Below are 23,643 nucleotides of genomic sequence, written 5' to 3'. Positions count from 1 at the left end.
CTGTGCAGACACAGTTCAATAAACAGTGAAAATTTTCTGATGAATTTCCTCAACATGGCCCAAACCTTTTTGATTTCAAGTGGATTCTTATTATAGGCATCTGTTTAATTGCTGATGAATAAATCTAATTAAAATTTTAAAAGGTGATTCTGTCAAATTAGAAATTTGCCAGTTTAGATATTATTTTACCTATTATATTTCCACAGATTCTACTTGTGATTTTTCTTCTGATGGAAATAGTTTTAAGCCTGGTTCAAGGTTGAATAAAAGTGTTTAGAGTTTTTTTATATTTGAAGAATTTTCTATATTTGTTCATGAATCATGAACTCATTTAAATATAGTATTTCTTTGTTTTAACTGTCTAGTTCCTTTCTATAGCATGAGAACTTACCATTTCCTAATCATTTTATTTATATTTTTATTAGTATTTTTATTTTATTTTTGTATTTTTTATTAGTGATAACAGATCGGCTCAGACAAGACTTACTATAACTTCGCTCCTTTTCCTCTTGTTCCTTGAGTTAATTTTGTAGTAGTTGGATGAGATCTGCTGTTCTTTGCATTTCCAGCAGATGAGTCTATACTGCTCATTCTTGATTTATGCCCTAGCACCTGTCTCCTTAGAGTTCCTCTCTCTCAGCCAGTGGTTTGTGTCTTCCTGAGCCTCTTAGGATTGTCTGCAGAATTCAGTCACAGTCGTCTTTCATTTCAGTTATTACGGAGATTTAAGCCTTCCCCACAGTTGATCACACACGCCCTCTGCCGTGGCAGAAAGCACACAGCTGTGGCGTGCGGTCTGAGTGCCCCCGGCCGCCGCAGGGTGTCTGCGCCTGGGGGCGCTCGGTGCTGAGCCGGGCTGGGCCCGTCTCGCCCCCCAGGGTCGATCCGCGAGGAGAACGGCGTGCGCTGGCACGTGTGCCCCTGCTGCGCCAAAGAGTTCCGCAAGCCCAGCGATCTGGTGCGCCACATCCGCATCCACACCCACGAGAAGCCCTTCAAGTGCCCCCAGTGCTTCCGGGCCTTCGCCGTGAAGAGCACGCTGACCGCCCACATCAAGACGCACACGGGCATCAAGGCCTTCAAGTGCCAGTACTGCATGAAGAGCTTCTCCACCTCGGGGAGCCTCAAGGTGCACATCCGCCTGCACACAGGTGCGCGGGACGGCGGGGCACGGGGGGCTCGTGCGTGTGGGTGTCACGAGGCCGCGTGACCTTCTGTAGGCTGAACCGCATCCGCACGAGCAGTCCTCGTGGAGCCCACGGCCGAAAGAGGGAGCATGTCACGCTCTCTTAGGGGTGAGGGCAGCAGCAGGGGGGGTGAGGAGGGAGCCGCCGGGGGCAGCGGGTTCTGATGCAGACCAGGAGCGTGCTCCTGTAACACCAGCGCTTGCTGCCGGTTTACCCAGCGCTGGCCCGGCTGAGTGCAGTGGACACCTGAGCGTGTGGGTGCTGCCCACAGGCCTGGGGCCGTGCTGTTCTCCAGTTACAGGCGGTGACGGCGTGAGGGGAGGCCCTTACGCAGCCTGGTGTCTCAAGGACGCCTGGTTGCTGGAGCACCCACTTTACCATTTTAGGCTTTCTCCTGAAAGTAGTAAATGCTCTGTTCACAAAAAATGCGCTTATTACCTGCCTTCACATCTATAAAGTGCACTGTATGCAGACAAGGGAAATAACGGATAATATCCATGAAATAATACATATATATATAACATGAAACGACAGATTGAGTATTCAAATCAATATTGCAATACTAGATTTTTATGCTGACCTTAAATGTATGTCTCTGGAATAATTCCACTGTCAATTGTTTAGGAGTCAGACCTTTTGCTTGTCCTCACTGTGACAAGAAGTTCCGAACCTCAGGCCACAGGAAGACTCATGTCGCCTCTCACTTTAAACACACGGAGTTGAGAAAGATGAGGCACCAGCGTAAACCTGCCAAAGTTCGCGTGGGCAAGGCGAATGTCCCAGTCCCTGACATTCCTTTGCAGGAACCGATTCTCATAACAGACGTAGGTAAGAGTCCCCTCCTTGGGTACCTTGCAAGGTGGGGCAGTGTTGTGGTCTGCACAGTTAGATAGCTGTACGCATGGAGCGGGGGGAGTTATTGTGAATTGTTTTGCTCTGTGGGCCAGTATGTCCCACAGAGAAATTAAAATCCTACTTCTGTCTGTCCCTTAGTCTGCTGCTCAGATTATGTTCCTGGCGAGAGGAAGTGGTGTGTGAGTGAGGGTGTTGGCATCCGAGTCCTTGCCGAGGAGGACTGTTCCTCGGGGACCTGTCATGTGGGGTGCCCGGAGTGCTGTGTCGTCTGCATCACAGATCATCCTCTGGGCGGCTCTCATCTTCTGATTAAAACAACAGTCTGCCAGCTTTTAAATTCTTTTTAGGCTTGATGTTATAATGAAGGGAAATTATGATTTTGTTAACTAAAAAGAAAACACTGCTTATGAGAATTTTTGGAGAAATGTAGGTCTTAGAGCAAAGTTAAATTCATTAAATTCTGTGCAAGAATTTACGTTTTTATGCAGTTCCTGCATTTCATCATCTTAGGCAAGATATTCTAGTCTGTGAACAAAATTAGTATCAAACAAAATATGATTTGGTATAAATAAAGCTTAAATGATATAGAGAGAGATACTCTGGATTAATGTCAGTGGTAGTCCACTGATAAGATGATCAACAGTCATGAGCTTTTATGTATTTAGGTGCAGAGCATCAAAATATATAAACCAAAAACAGAAGAAAGGAGAAATATTCAAATTCTGCACCGTAGTGAGAGGTCTTCAATTAGATCAATTTAGACAGCAAGACTGAAGAGGATTTGAAGCACACATATAAAAAGGGTGATTTGATACCTTTAAAACTGTTTACTCCAAAGTACATGCTCTTTTAAATATGCATGAAGTAGAAGTTGATCACATTCTGGGGTATAAAGAAATTTCAGGTTTTCAAAAATAGGAACTGTAAAGGAAACAATCCTTTATTATAGTTCAATGAAAACAATAGAAAATAACTATCTAAATTTTCATTATATGGAAAAGAAAGACTCAAAACTGCAATTACAAACATTTTATAAGCAGGTTGAATGGGCCAAAGCTGTTATCAGAGAAATTAAGAGTTTTAAGAAGTGTTTCTTATTAAAGAAGAAAGAAAATATATAACTCAAAAAAGTAGAAAAATGAAAAGTAACAAAGGAATTAATAAGTATAAAAATTGAAGACAAGATGAAATTCTAGTGAACATAATTTTACAACTTTTAGAAAATAAACAGATAGATAACTTGACATGTCTCTGGTAAACTGAAGACTGAGAAAATGCCTATAGCATTAGGAATGAGACTCAGTCTAAAAGCACAGGTGCAGATGAGATAAACACTTTGCAGGTACTCTGCAACTTTTTGCTAATACATTTGAAAATACAGATGAAATGTATTTTTGTCTAGAGTGGTATATTTAGCAGAATTGACTCTAGAAGAAATGGAAAGCCCTGAAAGACAAGTTTAAGAGCATTCTCCCCCAGATACCAGTCTACAATGACTTTCTGTATGATTTCTACCAAGCTTCCTAGGAACTGTCATTTCTGGGGTGTTTAGTTGTTTAGCGTACAGACACTGATCTGTGGTAGGTTAGAATACTTTGATGCTGTTATGCAGTTTTGGCAGCTCATAAAACCAAACAGCACAACAGACCAGGTTCACATAGTACATATTTAATCTTGATACTTGATATTTAATTTGATCTCCAGGACTGGCAAATGGGCAGACCTAACAAGCGGCTCAGAGATGTTCACATCCTGGCCCCCCGCATGACTAGGAGGATGGGCTACGTGCACTGGGCGAGCCGGGAGGAAGGAGTAGGTTTTAGGGCACAGGGTTGTGCTGTAACCTGCACCATCAGGGGCCGTCCAGAGAGCAGTGTGCTTGAGGAGCCTGCTGGTGACCCTCGCATGGAAGTGCAAGGGAGCTGAGGGGCAGGGAGTGTGGTGGGACCTGTTCTTGGACGGAGGAGGCACAGCCCAGCTAGTGCTGGCTGCGTGTGTCTTCCCCTTGTCGTTCCAGGCAGATATTAATTCAGAGGGTTCAGTGTCTTTTTGTCCTGAATTGCATAAATTATTGCTTGATGAAGACATACTTATCACACGGTCAGCCTAAGGGAATTCTTTATTCCTTGAAAGTATGTAAAACCTGAAGTATTTAAGATGGTCATTTTGCTGTTTGCAGATACTCCTTTAATAGAATTCCTATGAACACCCTGACTTTTTTAGAACACAGAAATGATACTGGAATTATTTCTGTCTTGAGTTTGTTGTAGTACCTAGGGTATAGTCTTCATACCGAACAAACAAGAGTCCAACAACTCGGACTGTCCGACATGTTGATGTAGTTGTAGAAATCTGACGCCAGCAGATGCTTACATAGAAAATAAATGTAGAAATCCGTGAGAAAGTGGCTCTAGAACAAAGAGAAGTAACTGTGATAATATAAATATTCCTTGATGTTGGGAAAAAAAATCTGTCTTACATTAGCTTTGTGTTTCCTGATAGGTGTTCTTTCAATAGCCAGTTCCTAACAATGAAAATAGCATTTAGTTGTTACATTGGACTCTAGCTTCTCAGGATTCTTATCTTCTGGGTAAAGCAGGCACCTTTTGACATTTAGCTTTTTTTGGTACATTGACAGTGAATTATTCCTGATTTTCCTTTGCTTTGTAGGTCTTATCCAGCCCATTCCAAGGAACCAGTTATTTCAAAGTTATTTTAATAACAATTTTGTAAATGAAGCAGATAGACCATACAAGTGTTTTTACTGTCATCGTGCCTATAAAAAGTCTTGCCATCTTAAACAACACATCAGGTAAGGTGACAGACTCAGAGATGGAAAGTGATTTAGTGACCTGGTGACTTGTATAAATACTAAGAGTGGTAGTGTTAACTCTTGTTATTTAAAATGCCACTTCTGACCCCCGAATGTTGATTGATCATGGTATTCTACCCACTCCAGTACTCTTGCCTGGGGAATTGTGTGGACAGAGGAGCCTGGTGGGCTGCAGTCCATGGAGTTGCAAAGAGCTGGATGTGACTGTGCAACTAAGACACACACCCACATTTTCACCCTTTAGTGTCTTGACCAAAATATTTTACCCACAAATGGCTCCTGATTTTTATTTACACTATTTTATTTTTCAGTTTTTGCAATTTCTAGGACTTGTCAGAGAAGTACTGGTTTGTTTCTTTAGGGTTAATGTTCTTTCACAGGTGTGTTCATCAGAGTTTAGGTTAATTATTGTCACTAGCAACAGTGAAAAGGAAGTAGAAACCTGGTCACAAGAGAGACAGTGAGGGGTCATGAGGAGAGGATGGAACGTGGATGGGGACGTGGGGTCTGGTTTTGTGTCAGGCGTGTACGAGCCCCAGGACTTTAGATGGGTCACCTGGGCATAGAATCTCAGGGGTCCTATTGGAATCAGGAAAGTGGGGGGCGATCAAGTGTGATAGTTACGAGAGTGCATTCTAAAGTATAAGGCGCCGTGAAAGCATAAGGTGCTCATTCATTACTGTTTTTATTCTTTTTAGGTCCCATACAGGTGAAAAGCCCTTTAAGTGTTCTCAGTGTGGAAGAGGCTTTGTCTCTGCAGGAGTGCTCAAAGCGCACGTGCGAACGCACACAGGCCTGAAGTCTTTCAAGTGTCTGATCTGTAACGGCGCTTTCACGACTGGGGGGAGCCTACGGCGACACATGGGCATCCACAATGACCTCCGCCCCTACATGTGCCCCTACTGTCAGAAGACGTTCAAGACCTCGCTCAACTGCAAGAAGCACATGAAAACCCACAGGTAGGTGCGTCTCTGCCGGCCGCCTGCTAGCCATCTGTGTAGTTACACGACTTTGGTGAGTGTTTTTAGGAAATAGTTGTCTTTGTTTTCCTGTATTATTACTTCTAGCTTGATCTAAGGAAGCTTCTATATCCGTGTTTAAGGATGTATTAAGAGCCATAGACTAAAGCATAACATTTTTATTTTTAATATGATATTGAAGTAGTCTGTGTTGCACTAAATGCTTTGTAAACTGTCTTAAACTGATCATCAGTAGTAGATAAAATGCTAGATAGACCGTGTCTATGGTAATTATGAAATGAAGATTGCAAAAAAGAAAGTCGTGGTTGACTCTGTGACTTCTAGGCATATCATCAGTGTTACCTGCATGGTAATTATTCTAGGCTGTCGATCAAGGGAACATATGTTAGCTATCACACCATCTGTCATTGCCGCTGACTTAGATTTTTGCTTGAGCAGAGGGCTATCTTGTCTCTAGATGGAGTCCTTGCAGAAATTCATTTCTGACCACATCAGATCTGTATTTGAGCTGGGTTTTTTCTTTTTTCCCTTCAGGTTTTTGATTCACTCACTGAATTCATTGTTCATTTTTCTCTTTGAAAGAAAAGTTGTTGGCCTTGATGAAAATATGCTGGGTGTATTTGTATATGGAAAAGTGATATTAACAGGAATAAGGCTCCTACAGAAAATGAACTTGGCCACACGCCTCGCCGTCCAGATGCTGTAGCCCGTGGACCTGGTCACTGGGCCGAGCACGGCCTGGCAAGTCCCAGGACTTCCCACGTCTCCCACACATGTGTATAGTGCTGAAAGCAGTCTGGCAGAGCTCTGCCTCATTTCATGCGGGTCTTTTTCCCAGCACTTGGGCTCATTGCGCCATTTGGGTTGGAAGGGTTTTACTTTGAAACATGTGGCCTCTCTTGAATTTTTTTAAGCTTTAAAAAATTTCTTGTTGCCTTCAAGTCCATATAATCTGTGAAAGTGTTTAAGAATAAGGGGACATGATTTTTCTTTCAGAATTATTAATAGTATTTAACTTTGAACTGGATTGCCATCATGACTTCAAAACGAGATAAAGTAAATTTAGTGAGTAAACTATAGCTTGGGCAGTAGTAGCCCATGCCCCTGGTTTTCGACCACACCTGACGCTGTGGACTGTTGTTGGTTCCTTTTGAAGATACGAGCTCGCCCAGCAACTCCAGCAGCATCAGCAGGCCTCCTCCATGGACGACAGCACTGTGGACCAGCAGGGCATGCACGTGTCCACACCGATGCAGGTGGAGATCGAGAGCGAGGCACTGCAGCCCAGCGCCGAGGCTGTGGCCGCCAACCCCGGGGCCATGCTGGAGCTGGGGCCGCCGCACGGCGTGAGCGCCGAAGAGGCGGGGCTGGGCCCGCAGATGGCGGGGCAGCCTTTGGAGGCAGAGGAAGGTGAGCTTTACCTCCTAAGAGTTTGCAGCCTGTGTCCCCCAGTCCTTCTTGGTCCTCTCATCTCTGACTGTTGGGGTCATGACCTGTGCTGTGTGTACTTGTGAGCATTTGCGAGGCATTTGGAGCTATAGACATGGGACCTTCCAATACGTACTTTTTGTAGCCCACTGTTACCCCGAGGACACCTAGAAGCCTTTGGTCTTCATGCGTGTTCATCTGTGTGATTGTGTGTGCTCTGTTCCAGCGACTCCCAGTCTCTACAGGGTGAGGCTGCCAGCCTTCTGTCCCTGGAGCCTCGACTCTTCATCCAGTGCGCTGCCTCTTGCAGGAAGGTCTCACTCAGAAAGCTGTCCACTTCCCTGGGGACACCGAGCTTAGTGACAGAGTCCGGCCCAGGGTCTCCTACAGGCCTACAGACAATTGGCCGGCCAGCTGACTGTTTTGTTACGGTCCCAAAATGCATCTGGTCTATGATCAGGACTTTGTAGTTTTTACCCCCAAATATATAAATTTATATACACTATGTTTGCATTGTCTTCCTACTGTCTTTTCAAAATAAGGAAGCTGAGTTTTGGGAGAAAAGAAACCTATCCTTTTGGACAGACTGGTAGGCTTGCGGTAACTTCCAGGTCTGTGAGCCCCTCTTCTGTCTTCAGACAGGTTCGTGGCCCCACAGCAGGCCCTGCAGGGGCACGTGGACCAGCTTCACGAGCAGGCACCCCCTCAGCAGTCCTTCGAACCGGCTGGCTTGTCTCAGGGTCAGTGGTGGGTCTCACCTGGGGCTTAATAATGAGCGGTACCTGGCTGGGCTTAACTTTACAGCAACTTTGAGAGCTTTAACGCTCTTCTGGAATGTATGATTTCAAACCGCATGCTTTCTTACATGGATATATTGTGTGTGTGTGTATGTGTGTTAATGCTCTTCTGGAATGTATGATTTCAAATCGCATGCTTTCTTATCTTACATGGATATTGTGTTTATGTGTACATGTGTATGCACACATTATTTTGTAGTCTGTTCAGGTCTTCCAGAAAGTGATTTTAATAATCACGCTACATGTGGTTTCTAGCCAAGGAAAGGAAATTGAGTAGCAATTGGGACTTAGAAGTAAGTGCATCCTTGTGGCTGGTCTGTCTGCCGGCCCTGTGAGGATGCAAGCCTGTGCACAGGTCACTTCAGAGCCTGCTGATAAGACTGGTTCTAGCTCAGAAAGCACACGTTACTTTAATTAGCTTTATTTGTAAAACCAGCCTTTTTTGTTTTTCTTGTGTGTGTGTGTAGCTTTAGTATTTTTGGTGAAACTCACGTTTTCTGACTTGTTTCAGGTTTTACAGTGACTGACACATACAGTCAGCAGACCCCGTTCCCCCCAGTCCAGCAGTTACAAGATTCTAGCACACTGGAGTCCCAGGCCCTCTCCACGAGCTTCCACCAGCAGAACCTCCTTCCCGTGCCTGGCACCGACACCATTAATGTAGTGAGTGTTACAGAAGTGTCCTCATGAGCAGATTCTAGCTTATTCTTCACTGTGATTTTTTAGGTGCCTGGCACCGACACCATTAATGTAGTTAAATAAGAGCAAGCTAATTCTAGCTTGCTCTTCACTGTAACTTTTTAAGTCACTTACTTAAGACCGTATGCATGCTCGTTACAGCTTTAACACTGTTGCATCACCTGTGAACACTGGAATGTTTGTCATATAGGGCTTCTTTTCCCTTGAAACGTTTTTGTATGACTTTAAGATTTCATTCCCATCACGTGGCTTGACATTTCCGGTTAAAAGTCAGGGAAGTCAGGATAGTGGAACGGACTTTGGTAACACCTGAAGGATATCTTGGTGCTTTAGCAATCAACCCTGAACATTTTAATGTGTGGGATCTTGAAAGAAACATGTTAGAATGCATGCTAACAGACCGAATATAAATATTGAGATGCATCATTTGAGATTTTATTTCTTAGTCAAGTTGGACTTCCCTGATAGCTCAGTTGGTAAAGAATCCACCTGTAATGCAGGAGACCCTGGTTTGATTCTTAAGCCAGGAAGATCTGCTGGAGAAGGGATAGGCTACCCACTCCAGTATTCTTGGGCTTCCCTTGTGGCTCAGCTGGTAAAGAATCCACCTGCAATGTGGGAGACCTGGATTTGATCCCTGGGTTGGGAAGATCCCCTGGAGGAGGGAAAGGCTACCCACTCCAGTATTCTGGCCTGGAGAATTCAGTCCATGGGGTTGCAAAGAGTCGGACACGACTGAGTGACTTTCACAAGTTGGAGGCATGTAAGTTTTTGTTCTGGTGTTGATTTTGCCGTTCTCAGAAATCTTTCAGTGGTGGTGGGATGATGGGCCCGTCAGTTGTTTCCCTCTTTAAGAGCCCCTGTGGGAAGCTTTTAGCCAAGTGGAAGACCTGGATCCTCCAGTGAAACTTTAAGGGCCTATTTTCCTAGCTGCCACTCCTGGACTGGGAGTGCTTTTCCAACGCTGTGACTTTGTAGCAAGCGAGGAGACTGAATATTTTAAGAAAGTGGGGCTTTTTGTTCACTCTCAGTAAGAGCAGAGCAAGTGTAAGTGTGATCTCTTAACATACATGGAAAATATGGCAAGATCAGTTTCATGCTTGGATAAATTTTGTATTAAACAAGTTAATGGAAGATAAATATTTCTTTAATAAAATTGGTGTAAATGATTTTTGTTGTTTTATTTGGCCCAAATGATTGCAGTGGCCTAATTGGGCTTTCTCCATCATTAAATCCACATTTATGATTACGCTTATCCTTGGCTGTTAGGTGTTTATGTTCATTCATAGATATTCAAGTACTCCTCCCTGTGCTTCCATTACATTTTAGACAACTCGTTTGATTCAGGAGTCCCCCCAGGAGGAGATGGACCTGCAGCCTCCGCGCCCCCCGTTCCTGGAGGAGGCGGAAGAGCAGAGCCGGCGCTCCTACAGGTACGCGAGCCTCCCGCGGTGCCAGGCTCCCGCTGCTGCACTTGCGGCCGTGCCACTGTGCCTCGTGCCCACAGTACCACTCCTGTGGCCCCACAAAGGCTCTGCGAAGACACCGGCTCGCCAAAGCGTGTGTAGCCGATAAGCGATGTGGCTGGAGTCAGGACGCAGCAGACTGCCCCTGTAAAGCGTCTGCTGCGGCTTCCTGTCCCCGCTGCAGGCGGCTGCTGCCTCGTTTTCAGAAATGGCTTAAATTTCTAACATGCCGTGTTGTCCCAGGCTCTTTGTGTGCTCTATATAGAACTGCTGACATCTTATTCACACTCTGATTTATCCATTGACACCTATTTGTTAGTGTTTAATTTGGGATTTTGCATTGACATCTTTAGGTGAGACTAGTGAAGTGTTTTCTCATGATTCCTCTGTGACATCTCCCTAGGCTTTCCTGAAATTCATTGCTTTCCAAGAACTTGCTGTGTGCCAACCTGTGTGCTTTGTGTTCCTTCCTATCACAGATGAAAGCCTGGAAATAGAAAAAATAGGGAAATAAAATAATTTTTCTAAATATTCTTCTTAATAATATATGAATGGGAATGTTGAAATTTATAATTATTTCATCCTTAATATGTTTCATAACACCCAAGAGGAGAATAACACTGGATATTTATATATTATTCAGAATAGCTCTGTTTTGTGAAAATTTTACCAACCAGCATGTATTAATTGACGTTTCCAGGTGTCTAGACTCAGGTGATTCTGATCCTGCTGCAGCAGAAGGGTTTGCAGTGTTTTATGACTTCATAAAGAAAACAGCACATAAAAAGTTTCCTGTTATGTTTAAAGGAATAGTTTCTAATTAACAACTATTTTGTTTAGGATTGCTATAGGTTTTACTAACTTTGAAATAAAATCATTCTGGGTATAAGCAGAATCTGATCTAACACATTTTTGTTGCTAGCATCTTGCAGTTTTGTTTAAATGTTGGTGCACACACTTCCTTTCTGTGACAGTTCTGCTTGACTGTATATAATTGTTGGTGCACATACCTCCTCCCTGTGACAGCTCTGCCTGTGTATAATTGTGGGTGTGCACACCTCCTCCCTGTGACAGTTCTGCCTGTGTATAATTGTGGGTGTGCACACCTCCTCTCTGTGACAGCTCTATCTGACTGTATGTAACTGTTGGTGCGCACACCTCCTCTCTGGCAGTTCTGCCTGACTGTGTGTAACTGTTGGTGCACACCTCCTCTCTGGCAGTTCTGCCTGACTATATTACTGTTGGTGCACACACCTCCCCTCTTATAGTTCTGCCTGACTGTATGTAACTGTTGGTGCACATGCCACCTCTCTGTGACAGCTCTGCCTGTTTATAATTGTTGGTGTGCACACCTCCCCTCTGTGACAGTTCTGCCTGACTGTATATAATTGTTAATGTGCACACCTCCTCCCTGTGACAGTTCTGCCTGACTGTATGTAACTGTTGGTGCGCACACCTCCTCTCTGGCAGTTCTGCCTGACTGTGTGTAACTGTTGGTGCGCACACCTCCTCTCTGGCAGTTCTGCCTGACTGTGTGTAACTGTTGGTGCACACCTCCTCTCTGGCAGTTCTGCCTGACTATATTACTGTTGGTGCACACACCTCCCCTCTTATAGTTCTGCCTGACTGTATGTAACTGTTGGTGCACATGCCACCTCTCTGTGACAGCTCTGCCTGTTTATAATTGTTGGTGTGCACACCTCCCCTCTGTGACAGTTCTGCCTGACTGTATGTAACTGTTGGTGCTACACCTCTCTGTGACAGTTCTGCCTGACTGTATGTAACTGTTGGTGCTACACCTCTCTGTGACAGTTCTGCCTGACTGTATGTAACTGTTGGTGCACACCTCCCCTCTGTGACAGTTCTGCCTGACTGTATATTACTGTTGGTGCTACACCTCTCTGTGACAGCTCTGCCTGACTGTACGTAACTGTTGGTGTGCACACCTCCTCGCTGTGTGAGCTCTGCCTGACTGTGTATAACTGTTGGTGGAGAGCGCTCGCTCTTCTCCAGCCTGGGGTGTCTCGCTGGTGATCGCGCTGCGCACTGACATGGTCTGCATTGTGCCCAGGTGTGACTACTGCAGCAAAGGCTTTAAGAAGTCCAGCCACCTGAAGCAGCACGTGCGCTCACACACAGGGGAGAAGCCCTACAAGTGCAAGCTCTGCGGACGTGGCTTCGTCTCCTCCGGGGTCCTCAAGTCCCACGAGAAGACGCACACCGGTCAGTCTGCCTAACGCTGAGCGCAGTGTGGTTCCGTGTGTTCACAGGTTGTGTCGCCATCCCATAGCCCTATTCTAGAGCGTTCTCGTCATGCCCTAGAGGAACCCCCACTTGCCTCCGCGCCCAGCCCCCAGCAGCCGCCGCCAGCGTCCTGCCTGTGCACTTGCCTCCTCTGGGCATTTCCCATCAGAGGAGCCGGGCGCCCCGCTGCCTCTTGTCACTGGCCTACCCCCTCAGCAGGCGCTCAGGGCTCTTGCGTTGTAGCTTGTGTCCCCCTCCTGTCACGTTATGGCCGAGTCCGAGTCCAGTGCGTGGGGAGAGCACATCGTGCTCGTCCACTCATCATTGTTGGACAGCTGAGCTGTTGCCATTGTTTGGCTATCAGACTTGTGGACACAAGTTTTCGCTTCTCTGTTTAGGAGTGGACTGTTTAAAGCCTGGGCTTGATCAAAACCACTTTCCAGAGGGGCTGCCATTTTCCTTGTCCACCAGCACTGATTTCACATCTTGTCAGTGTGTCCTGTAGTCTCTGCTTCATCATGACCATCCTTAGAACACCTGACATCAGCTTCCATCTTCTTAAAGTAACCTCCTCTTAAGACACCCTCGGTTCCTAAGAGATAGGAGGCCACAGCAAGCAAACGGTCTTTAGTTTTGTGCTGACTGAGCGCTTCCTCGTTTGCTCTGACGTGTGGCTTCAGGTAGTGAGGTGTGTCTGCACGTCGTTTGTCGCCGCAGGAGTCAAGGCCTTCAGCTGCAGCGTGTGCAGCACTGCCTTCACCACCAACGGCAGCCTCACCAGGCACATGGCCACGCATGTAAGCGCGAAGCCCTACAGGTGTCCATTCTGCGAGCAGGGCTTCCGGACCACAGTGCACTGTAAGAAGCACATGAAGACGCACCAGGCAGCCGCCTCGGGCGGGTCGGCGCCAGGAGACGCGGACGGAGGAGGTGCGGCCCCTTGGCTGATTCAGGTTTATTAACCGGTGCTTTAGTGGCTCATTCACTTCAGAGGTGATTGGTACATCAGCATTTCCCTTTCCGATTATGGAAGCAGTACATGCTCTTTGAAAGAAAGGTTCAGGAAGGCGCGAACAGGAAGTTGTTTATCTCACTGGTCACCTCTCACCAAAATGCCAGCATCCCGTACGGCACGGTCGCCCACCTGTGCACGCACAGACGTGTAGGTGGATCTCAATTCCTTAACCCAGAGGGACTCACATCCCATGCAGTGTTGTAGTCCACTTCATCTTTCCTCCACTGATGTTCACTGCAGACACACTGGTCATGGGTGAGCACAGGTCTGCATCAGTTCACACAACTGCACTGATTCTGTTTGGTTCATGACATGAGTGCCTGTTATGGACATGCAGCGGGTGCCCAGGGTTTCCGTGTGGCAGGGAGAGTGCTCCCCCACGACACTGTGCCCACCACGTGTGTGCTGTCAACCTGAGGGGCACCAGATGCCGTGGGGAGCTCACTCAGCGTTAGGTGAGGATTTACCCCATTCCCAGGCCGAGTGTAGTAATCCTAAGAGTGTTATTTCGTGCTTACACTTTTTGCTCTTACCAGATGGTTTTTTTTGAGCAAGTTCCACGAGTAAGATTCCAGTGATAAGAATGTGCACGTTGGGCAGTGTGCAACGTGCATGTATTTTGGCGTGTTGACACGTGACGCCGGTACACAGCGTTCGGACTTTTGTAACTGACGTTGTCCCACACACAGTGTGAGCTGTGCTTTTTCACACGGTGTCCTGGGCCTGGGCTCCCGTCTGTGCTGTGCGTTTACACCTCTGGCGCCTGATGTCTATGGAGTGGACGTGCTGTGCGGGGCGCAGGGCGGGGAGGACCGTGAGCTGGTTGGTAGCTCACTGCTCTGGCCCTGCCCACTGTCCATTTTGCTATTTAGTGTTTCTCTTGTTTTTTTAAACATTTTTTAGCCATCTGTGCAGTAATGATGTCCCTTCTCTCCCCTAGCCAAAGCTTTTTTCCTTCTCAGTGACATTTTAACAGCAGCTTATTCCTATTTGTAATGAATGTAAATATGTCCTTACATTTCACTGAGAGAATACTTGAAACACATATTTTTAAGTGTGTGTGTTTTTATTTCCTTTCAGTAAGTCTTTTTAATTGAGAGCTGTTTGCTAATTATCAGTTGGGTCTCTCCGTTTGGGCTGCGTGTTTTCTCAGGCTAACTTCCTTCGTGCTATACTGGTGAACACACGTCTGTGAGTATGAACGTGTGGACTCCTGTGGATGCTGAGCCTCTCAGAGCTCATTGCTGGCCTGGCTGCAGGGGTGGGGGCCGTAGCTGCAGCGTCCTCCCCATCAGCAGTCCTTGCGCTGGGGCGCCGCCTTCCCCATGCAGCTCCTTTACCGGGGACTGCGGCCCCCTTCTCCATAGGCAGTGGTGAGAAGAAACCGTTTTCCATCCCACAGATAGCTTCACTCAGCTGCAGACTCTAACCTTCGACATTTAAGGCACATGTTTATTTTTGGTGGTTCTGCCACGACTCAGTGTCCCTTAGGAGCTGGTCCTTTGTCCCGTGTGTCGTTTAGAGATGGGTCTGGAGGAGGAGGAGGACGGCTCCGAAAGAAGCACGTCCCGGAAGGCGCGCCCGGAGGTCATCACCTTCACCGAGGAGGAGACGGCGCAGCTGGCCAAGATCCCGCCGCAGGAGAGTGCCACGGTCTCGGAGCAGGTGCTGGTGCAGTCGGCCGCTGAGAAGGACCGCATCAGCGAGATGAAGGACCGGCAGGCCGAGCTGGAGGCCGAGCCCAAGCACGCCAACTGCTGCTCCTACTGTCCCAAGAGCTTCAAGAAGCCCAGTGACCTGGTCAGGTGCGGCAGGCAGCGGCTCTGGGGCGGGGGGGGCGGTGTGTGCCAGGCCCCCTTGCTCCCCACGCTGTGCCGTCTGAACCCGGTGCCCCGAGGGGCACCCTGCTTTCTCCATCTGCGTTCCGGGCTGGGGCGTGTTAGAGGCTTCTCTCAAGCTGCTTCAGCGCGTTAGTCCGAAGTCCGCTTGCTCTGTAGGTTCTTCCCTGTGCTCTTTTCTGTGTGACTGTGGTGGCAGTGAAGAAAGTTAAGAGTTACCGAGGACGTCAGGCCCGGAGTTGGCGGCCCCAGGTGCCACCTGCCCACAGCCCAGGGGGAGGGCCCCGGGGCGAGGCGGCGATTGACTGAGGTCTGGCGGCTCGTGGGAGATGGCTGGGGTGGGGGCTCCCGGGAGGAAGACCACTGTGCAGTGCTCCCGACCTTGGAAAGCGCCTCACAGATAGCATGGCGGACACTCGCCTCTGCTTAAGGAGGTGGAGCTAACCGAGGGCGGAGGGTGACGGGAGGGAGCGCCGTCAGGGTTGAGCATGGGGGTTGAGCACGGTTGAGGGTGGGGGCGATGGAGCTGGCTGCTCCGGGAGCCCAGCAGGTGTCCTGTCCTCTTCACACAGGACCTTGTGCGGGGCGGGAGGCCTGGGGGCCCGAGGCACTGCTGGTTTGGTGATACCCTTTGGAGCGCGGCCAGCAGCAGCCAGAGCCCTGCTGGTGAGCGCCTGGTTCTCGGCGCTGAGCCCCGCCGCCATGTGTTCTGTGGGCACCTGTGTGGGCACGGGCTCAGGGCTGATGCCCACCGCCACAGGCCTCAGGCTGGTGCTGTTTCTGGCCCCCAGTCCCTGAACGCCTGCCCTCCGGCCACCTGCCAACAGTGGGTCATCAGGCGGGCAGGACAGCAGCATCTTGTCGTCGTAACTGACTCCCTTTGATTTGGAGTCTGGGCAGATACCTTTGGATGCATGTGTTTCTTTTCTAAGCTGCCTGTTCGTTGCCTACGTTTCTCTTGTGATATCTGTTGTCTTACTGCTGATCTGTAAGAGCTCTTTGGTTTTTAAGAAAATCAGCCCTGTTATCATTGGTCTTGGAGTTACTTTTTTGTTGGTGGTATTTTTTGTATAGAGTAAAGCTGAAAATTTTTGTTTTTTATGAAAATTTTTATTTTGCTGAATTTATTTAGTACACTGTTGGTGTTTAGTTGATCAGTTGTGCCCCACTCTTTGCGACCCACTCTTTGGACTGTAGCCCGTCAGGCTCCTCTGTCCATGGAAGAGGCGAGAATACTGGACTGGGTTGCTGTTCCCTCCTCCAGGGGATCCTGCCAACCCAGGGACTGAACCCTCGTCTCCTGCACTGCCGGCAGGCTCTTTACCACTGAGCCCCCAGGGAAGGCCTATCCATAGCTGTGAATTTAAAAGCATTAGGTCATTTGCAACATCTAATTGCAAGTGCTTCCCGGCCAGGCATGTTCGAATCCACACTGGAGAAAAGCCATATAGATGTGAGGAATGTGGGAAGAGCTTCACAGTGAAGTCCACCCTAGACTGCCACGTGAAGACTCACACAGGTAGGAGCAGACACCCGCACGGCACTGCGTGCCTCCCAACAGCATCTTACACTTGTTCCTGTGCGTTTCGAACACAGACTTGTCGAGATTATAGAAAGCTTAAAAATCAGGAATCATGAAGAAATGAATGTAAAAGATTTGAGAGTCCTGATCTAAAACTGAAGGAAAGGATCTGGGTCTCCAGTGTGGAGTTACCGGCTGTCACTCAGACTTAAATACCTATGTTAGTTAGAAAGATTACCTCCTGGTCTGGTTCAGGCTGAGAAGACCACGGTGATAGGCAAACTCACCCTTACTAAAATCGGAGCGCAGAGACCCTGATGCACGGTGCAGTGTGCCTCTGTATCGTGAAAGACGGAACTCCAAACTCAGGTCCTAAACAGTGCTTTCCAGCCACATGTCCTGGGGCCCTGGGAGCGCGGCGGTGAGGGGGTGGGGAAGGTGGGCGCAGCACGTGGGTCCAAGGCTGGAGGGGGAGAGGAGGGGCGGGGGGCGGGGGGCGGGGGGCGGGGGCCGGGGCGAGTCCTCGCCAGGCTGACTCTGGGCTCCTCCCTCAGGCCAGAAGCTCTTCAGCTGCCACGTGTGCAGCAACGCCTTCTCCACCAAGGGCAGCCTGAAGGTGCACATGCGCCTGCACACCGGCGCGAAGCCCTTCAAGTGCCCGCACTGCGAGCTGCGCTTCCGCACGTCGGGGCGGAGGAAGACACACATGCAGTTCCATTACAAGCCGGACCCCAAGAAGGCCCGGAAGCCCGCGCCCCGAGCGGCGGCCGAGGGCCCGCAGCCCGTGAGCGCGGCCCCCGCACCCTCTGCTGACCCCGGCGTGTTCATCATGAACAGCCCGGTGCTGACCGGGCAGCTGGACCAGAGTCTGCTGCAGCCGGGCCTGCTGGGCCAGGCCGTCCTGCCGGCTTCCGTGTCAGGTGGGCCGCGTGTGCTGGGGGCGCGGGGAGAGGCTGCGGGGCGACTGATGTGCTGTGTCCACCCAGCCAGCTCCGACACTGCCCTCCCTGAGATTTCCCAGAAGGCAGTGGGAAGATGGAATTCCATCTTTCAGACGTGCCGTCTTTCCATTTCCCATTCTCTCTACCATCCTTTCTGCATTTTACCCTTCAGCTCTTTGGTCTGTTGGGCTTAAACCTGTTTGTTTCTTAATATTCTCAAAACTTAACAGACATAATTTATTACTCCCCTTAAGCCTTATTTTTAATACACTGCAATTATTGAATTGCTCTTGGGTCACAGTAGTGTTTGAAAAGCATTACATTTTAGTCAGGTAATATTTACTAATAATGTTAAATAAGCATTATCTTTTGTGTACTTACAAAGAGTGAAGCAAATGTTCATATTTACTAGACATCTTAAGTGGCTGTTTTTCTGTCTAATGACCCATGGCACAGTTAAAGCCCAGTAAAATAATAGCGTTGTTTTCTATCTTGGGCTTGATCAGAGTGATCTCTCCGAGCCTGGTTTCCTGATGTGTTAAAAATGGATGTTACCTATTTCACAGGGTTTGTTTTGTGACAGCTAAGTCGGACACACGGTGGTGGGGGTGTTCAGTCACTCAGTCGTGTCTGACTCCTTGCGACCCCACGGACTGCAGCACTCCAGGCTTCCCCGTCCTTCGCTATCTCCCAGAGTTTACTCAAACTCATGTGCATTGAGTGATGCCATCCAACCATCTCATCCTCTGTCACCCCCTTCTCCTGCCTTCCATCTTTCCCATCATGTATTTATGTATGTATGATATAAAGTAAACACTAGTATTTGTTAACTGGATCATACTGATATGTGTGTAAAACATATTTGGAAATCCTTGTATAGCATTGAGTTTTTTCTGTTTAAGAAGGTTTCTGGCACCCAGTCATCCCTGTTTTGTCTTGCAGCTGGTGGTGACTGGACAGTGTCTTTGACGGACGGGAGCTTGGCCACCCTGGAAGGCATACAGCTACAGCTGGCAGCTAACTTGGTGGGGCCCAATGTCCAGATCTCCGGGATCGATGCCTCCACTGTCAATAACATCACTCTGCAGGTAAGACACCTGCTTGGCGTCTCTGCACTTCCCAAGTATCAGTCACCCTCCACGTGACTTTTCCATTACAAGGCCCTCTGTGCTTTCAGATTGACCCGAGTGTCCTGCAGCAGACCCTGCAGCAGGGCAGCCTGCTTGCTCAGCAGCTGACAGCGGAGCCGGGCCTGGCCCCGCAGGGCAGCTCCCTGCAGACGCCGGACACCACAGTCCCGGCCAGTGTGGTCATTCAGCCCATCCCAGGCCTGTCCCTGCAGCCCACGGTGACATCTGCCAACCTGGCCATAGGCCCACTTTCGGAGCAGGACTCGGCGCTGGCCACCAGCAGCAGCGGTGAGAGCTGGTGCGCGGCGGTCATGGCAGCTGGGCTGCAGCTCGCTGCGCACAGTCATGCACTGGGTCCTAAGGTGCTGTTTTCTTCTCTGTGTGGAGCTTAACAAATGCATCACGTGTCCTAAGAGTGCAATAAGCTTTTTTTAAAGATAAGTGATGTTTAACCAATACGTGCACAGAGATTGCATTCATAGAACTGGCTTCCTGTTTGAACATGAGAGTTTTCTCTCTCTCTCTCTCTCTCTCTCTCTCTCTCTCTCTTTTTTTTGTTCATCATTTTAGATGAAGGACCTTAGAGATGACTGATACTGTGTTTTGAATCTTAAATTCTTAGTTTCACTCAAGTTTTAATAGGAGAAAGGGGAGGATTATTATTTTTTAAGCCTAGCTTTGTTCTGTTTTATAACGGTGACCAGGGACGCAAGACCTCTCTCAGGTGATGACCTCGCAAGGCCTGGTCTCCACCTCCGGCGGCCCCCACGAGATCACGCTGACCATCAACAACTCGAGCCTGAGCCAGGTGTTGGCCCAGGCTGCCGGGCCTGCTGCTGCCACATCCTCGGGGCCGCCACAGGAGATCACCCTGACCATCTCTGGTGAGTCTTCAGGTTTTTTAAATCTGTCCACCTGCAGTTTAAGTAAATCTTATCTGGGTTTTTTTTTTGGTTGTTGTTTTTTCCTGTGAGACTGAGCTTTGCATAAATCCAGTGCTTCAGAAGTGTTTGTAATTTATCTGGGAAACTCCATTTAGTGAAAATGTTCCTGCAGTTCATATCTGATGGCAGGAATTAAACGTGGTGGTTCCCCACGGCACTTCTAGTTTGAGCCCATTAGTTTGGTCACGTATTTTTTGTTTAATCAAGAGCAGAAAACCGTACTTCATAAATGCTTATCGTGCTCCTTTGAACTGAAGGAGTGTAGTTGGTTTAAGTGTATACTTTTGGTACCCCAGAGCATTACAGATACCCACTCTCCTTACCTTTCAGAATTCTTCTCGGATCATGTAGAAAATAACGATAGAAAAATAGGTAAGTGGGTAGAAAACACCCTTTGGCAGCACAGGCCCCTGGGCCGGCCCGCTGAGCCTCCGTGTCGGTCACCAGGCCTGTGATGCTCACCGTCAGACCGCCCCCTCGTCTCGTCTGAGTTAGCTTGGAGCGCAGTTTACAGGTGTGCTTTGTCCACATATTTCTTAGCCATGAACTCTGTGTTAACTGAGCAGTTCTTAAATTTAGCAACAACTTTTTTGACCCTTACTGTGCACCAGGTCCTATTCTAGTAACTTTGACAAATATTAACTCATTTAAGTCTCATAGAAACACCCTTGTGAGCTTTGAAAGTATTAAAAAAAAAAAAAAACAAAAAGCATCTTTCGGGGAGTCAGACTAGCCTCCCTGGAGATCTGCTGTGATGGCAGGAGGCAGCATGTTTTCCCTGACAGTGCTGGGGGTGTGGTGGCCAGACCCTGGGCACAGCCCCGAGAGAGGGCCACCTCTGTTCCACGAGGCTTCTGCATAGACCGTTACTGGCGTAGCGCAGTTACTGAGAAGGAAACCAAAAGCTTTCTCTTTTAAGAGGTGTCTTTATTCCTTTCAGTTTGTGAGAGAAATTGGAGGAACTGTTCCTATGGAACAGTCTCATCCTATGGAGCTCTTCAGTGACAAGCACTGATTTTTAGGTTCTAATATGGAGCAAAAATTAACTTTGAACTTTATCTAATCAGCAAACTTCTTCTGGGTGTGTATATGTGTGTGTGTGTGTATTTGAATTTTACTGTTGGAAACAGAAGAGTTACGTTAAGAAAGCTATTTCGTTGATCAGATAGACTTTTTTTGAGTAATCTCAGTTTTAGAGGTGTTTTGCTAGTCCTATACAAAAAGCACAAAATGTGGGATTCTTGCTTATGGTTCAGAAAATGTGTTTTTTTGTTTGTGGATTGTACATCTGTTTCTCCTATGTTTTCCTATATTGATCATTCAGTTATTTTATTGCTTTTTAGTGTATTAGATGAATATAACTATAATTTTTTCGTAATTAGCTTAAAAGGTTTATCATAGGAGAAATCTTTATTAGTTGATGAAACTGGTAAAGTTTGCCTAAACTTTAAAGGCCTAAGATTTATTTCCTGTCTCCTCATTATTATATGTGTTGAGCATGGGCTCTGAGGACTCCTAAGCCAACAGTTTCTTAGCCCATTCTGAGAAGTCTGAAAGAGCTTTTAATTTGTGGCCACTTACAGAGATTTTCCGTTATTTTGTAGAATGTTCTTTTTTTTCCATGAGTACATGAAATTATACATGCTTGTGAATGCTAGAATACAAATATTACTTCAGTTAAGTTGTGTAGACCTTTCAGCAGTTCATAAGAAGAGAAGTAAATGTTGGGTGAAGATGAGGACTGTGGTTGGTCTCCCCAGCTGTCTTACACAGTAGAGCGCTCCTACCTGGTGACTTGAGTCCAGTTACTCACACAGAGCCCTGTCGAGCAGAGAGAAGAGCAACGCTACGTGGTTTTGCGAGAGAAGAGCAATGCCACGTGGTTTTGCGCCTTTCCCCGCGGGTCTCTGACCTCGGTCTGCTCTTGCGGTGGGAGCTACGTTTTCCGTCTCGCCCACACCTCCACTGTTGCTCAGCCGTACTTGCAGGTGTACGCCCCGGGGTGGCGCGGGGATGCTGGCGCTGGTAGAGCCAAGTGCAACACCCGTTTTGTCTTTTTGCCCTCCAGTTTCGTATATTTGTCTTGTTTCCACCTGGCTCGACAATAGATTTTTTTAAAAGCAGCTTCTCTTTGCCAAGTCTTTACAAAGCATTCAGCCTGGTTTTCATTGAAAAGGCAACAGGTTTTTGATGTTCCTGTTCCTGTTTGCACACTGCGTGATCATGTTATGAGACTGTGAAACTAATGAGGCTGATGGAAACCCGAGTCTCCTGGTGGGAGGATGTCATGGCGTGTGCGAGCCACCATGCACGTCCAGGGTGCTGCGGGGCAGAGAGCCTCCCGCAGCAGAGCCGCCATGGCCACGCTGCCCTCCTGTCCTTCCACCATCAGGCCCCCGAGGCTGCAGCTGGTCGCCCGGCATGGTGGGAAATAGTTCCAATTCGGTTTAAGTTGTATTCAGCAAAGCATGTAGCTGTAGGTGCCTAGACATGGAGGAGTTAAAGTAGAGCTCCTAAGAGTTACTTAGAAACTTCATAGATTAAAGCATGTGGACAGATACTTGCATTTAGGGCAATGCATTTCACAGTCTTGTTTTCATTTTTTTGTATAAATGTTAAAAATGAGATAGCTTTCGTGTTTAGAGGGGTGTTGTTGTATGTTTAGCACACTTAGCAGTGTGTAAGTTAACATGTTACTTTCATATCTCACAACGTTCATTTCTGTTTAGGTCAAGATCTTATTCAACACAGTTCTAATGGAAGTAGTGAACTAAACGGAAGCATAAGATTGTCAGCACCTACAATCAATAATCAATCCGCAGGTGCCACCTTGACGATAAGCAATGACCAGCTTCTCTCACAGAGTGCAACATTAAACTCTTCAGGTATGCAGTGAACAACCGAAAGGCTTCCTAATTTGTCAGTTGAAGGGCTGTGTGCGTTGTCAGCGGAAAGGGCTGCCTGTCTTTCCAGGTGACAGCTGTGTCAGCTGCCTGTTCTCATGCGTTTGGTGTAGTTCCTGACGATTAGAGGCTCCTGTGTAGTTCTGGGACCCAGCACTCTCTTGATTATTACTGACCTTTCAGGGTTGTTCCTGCCTTCTGCAGAGTAAAGGTGAATGGTCTTAGGCAAGCGTGCAAGGCGTTGTGTGTGTCTGCAAGCCGGCCCTGATGGCTGCATCACACCCAGGCTCTGAAAGGCTCTTGGGCTCCCTGCTCTGTGCCTGCGGGGTGAGCCCTGTGCCACATTTTCCTGAGTGTAGGATGGCAGAATTATTCATAAAAGAAAGCATATTTCTAAGGTTTTGAAGTGTCAACTCTAATACAAAGTAAAAATAAATGAGCGCCATCAAGATGAAAGTGCCAGAGCCCCAGTGCCACGAGGCCCCGCCTCACAGGTGGTGCCCCGTTTTCTGGGCCTGACAGAGCTCCTGTTCCTTCCTCAGCCCTCTTGTTTGACAACCCTGTATTTTTCATTTCTTTTTGAGGGTAAGGCTTCATCTTTAGATATGTGTGGTTCTTCTCAGTACCCAGAGCCAGACTTGTTTTCCTGCTTGCTTGGAGTGCCTTTTTACCCAGTGGCGGTCTGTCCCCGCAGAGCGCGGTGCGTGCCATGAGCTGAGAGCCCCTCTGAGTGGGGATGCCGGGCGAGGCGGCCGCAGGCCCCTGCCTTTTGGATCCTAGAAACTGGCAGGGCGCTGGTATTTACCACAGAGTCCACGTGGCGGTGCAGGGTGACAGCCGTAGTGCCACGCGGGAGAGAAG

General features: G+C 47.9%; 1 protein-coding gene across 1 annotated transcript in view; it reads left to right on the top strand.

Moving 5' to 3' along the window:
* Positions 1–23,643, top strand: part of ZNF236 (zinc finger protein 236) — a 68,183-nt gene that overhangs the window by 27,798 nt on the left and 16,742 nt on the right. The window contains exons 10-27 of the mRNA XM_052660330.1: positions 879–1,151; positions 1,812–2,015; positions 4,713–4,854; positions 5,574–5,834; positions 7,012–7,265; positions 7,922–8,023; positions 8,592–8,743; positions 10,109–10,212; positions 12,317–12,468; positions 13,207–13,419; positions 15,027–15,309; positions 16,758–16,861; positions 17,419–17,784; positions 18,748–18,893; positions 18,983–19,223; positions 19,640–19,819; positions 20,210–20,251; positions 22,609–22,764. Of these exons, the coding sequence (XP_052516290.1) occupies positions 879–1,151; positions 1,812–2,015; positions 4,713–4,854; positions 5,574–5,834; positions 7,012–7,265; positions 7,922–8,023; positions 8,592–8,743; positions 10,109–10,212; positions 12,317–12,468; positions 13,207–13,419; positions 15,027–15,309; positions 16,758–16,861; positions 17,419–17,784; positions 18,748–18,893; positions 18,983–19,223; positions 19,640–19,819; positions 20,210–20,251; positions 22,609–22,764 (3,375 nt within the window). The remainder of the gene's footprint in view (positions 1–878; positions 1,152–1,811; positions 2,016–4,712; positions 4,855–5,573; positions 5,835–7,011; positions 7,266–7,921; positions 8,024–8,591; positions 8,744–10,108; positions 10,213–12,316; positions 12,469–13,206; positions 13,420–15,026; positions 15,310–16,757; positions 16,862–17,418; positions 17,785–18,747; positions 18,894–18,982; positions 19,224–19,639; positions 19,820–20,209; positions 20,252–22,608; positions 22,765–23,643) is intronic.

The sequence above is a fragment of the Budorcas taxicolor genome, chromosome 22 (assembly GCF_023091745.1).
Source record: "Budorcas taxicolor isolate Tak-1 chromosome 22, Takin1.1, whole genome shotgun sequence".
NCBI lineage: Eukaryota > Metazoa > Chordata > Mammalia > Artiodactyla > Bovidae > Budorcas > Budorcas taxicolor.
The sequence above is the reverse complement of the archived record's forward strand: the minus strand, read 5'-3'. Positions and strand labels throughout refer to the sequence as shown.